Here is a 1560-nt window from a genome sequence, read left to right as displayed (position 1 = left end):
CAAATAAAATAATAAAAATAAAAATAAAAATAAAAATAAAAATAATTGAAGAAAGACAAAAAATATGGTTTAATATATATATATATATATATATATATATAATATAATTTATTATTTCATTTTATTTTTTATTTTTTATTTTTTTATGTGATTGTTTAAAAATTATATAGTTGTGTTGTACATAAAAGGAATATATATGAAAAAATTTATATGTATAGATTAATATACTTTTATTAAAAGTTATTTAATGTATTTTGAAATATTGAAGTGTATGTGAAGAATGAAGAGAGGGAAGGAAGATATTCGATTTAGGGAAGTTGTTAGTAGATATGAGAAATACAGTATATATGATGAAGTTAATAAGAATACAATAGACAAGAATATAATTAAGAAAATATCTATATTATATGATATATTTAAACATATAAATAAAGTACAGAATAATAATACGAATGATTTTATATATACTAGTGATATAATATATAGTTTAAGATATGATAATTTTGTTCGTATACGCTTCCATATAATTTCCATGGAAAGAAATAAAATAAACAATATAGATAAAGATAATTACAATTTTATAGATAACTTAAATAATATTATATCGAATATATATAATCCGTCATATTATGATAAATTTTTAAATAATAAAATAATATGTGATAAAGAAAAATTAAATATTATGTTAAAATATATAAGAGAAATTGAAAATGCATATATATATAAATATAGAAGTGATCATAATATAAAATTAACTTTCGATGTTTTCTCTCATACTTTTTATATATTCCTTTCATATGATTATAAAAAAAAATTAAGTATAATAAATTTTAAGAATAAATATAATAAAATAGAAAGTAATAATATATATGAATACACACCTGCACAAAAAATGTTACAATTTAATTCTTTAGGAACATTCTTAACAATAAATTCAGGTTATGAAACCAATTATACACATCCAACAACATATAATTATAATTCCTTTGAACAGGAAACACTTGAAAGAATAACACCATTCATTTATGAGTCAGAACATATCATCAATCATTTACATAAAAAAAAAATATATCCTATAAAAAACATAGAAATAGAAAATGATTTTTTTATAAAAAATAAAAATTATGAACAAAACATCACCAACTTAATTAAGTTGCAAAAAATCAAAGATGAGCACAAAAGACTGAAAAATAATATTCAGCACAATTTCTTATTCTAAAAAATAATTATAAATAAATAAATAAATAAATAAATAAAAAAATAAAAAAATAAAAAAATAAATGTACATATATGATACATATATGATACATATATGTATTAAGGTATAAGTTTCTTTATATTCAACCATATAAAAATATATATATATATATATATATATATATATATTTATATATTTATATATTTATATTTATGTGTTAAAAGATCTAAAAGTTATTATTTTATTGGTTATGTGTTCCATTATATATGTTATCATTTTCTTTTTGATTCCAAATGAATAACTACCTTGTCACATATATATATATATATATATATATAATATATATATGTGTGTTTACATGT

General features: G+C 16.5%; 1 protein-coding gene across 1 annotated transcript; it reads left to right on the top strand.

Annotated features, from left to right (window-relative positions):
• Nucleotides 1-280: 280 nt before the first annotated feature.
• Nucleotides 281-1219, top strand: PRSY57_1421500 (hypothetical protein; the record flags this gene model as incomplete). The annotated part of the gene is made up of 1 exon (XM_012909826.2): nt 281-1219. The coding sequence occupies one exon, from the start codon at nt 281-283 to the stop codon at nt 1217-1219; it is 939 nt and encodes a 312-aa protein (XP_012765280.2).
• Nucleotides 1220-1560: the final 341 nt, after the last annotated feature.

Source organism: Plasmodium reichenowi, chromosome 14, assembly GCF_001601855.1.
Source record: "Plasmodium reichenowi strain SY57 chromosome 14, whole genome shotgun sequence".
Lineage (NCBI taxonomy): Eukaryota > Apicomplexa > Aconoidasida > Haemosporida > Plasmodiidae > Plasmodium > Plasmodium reichenowi.
The sequence above is the reverse complement of the archived record's forward strand: the minus strand, read 5'-3'. Positions and strand labels throughout refer to the sequence as shown.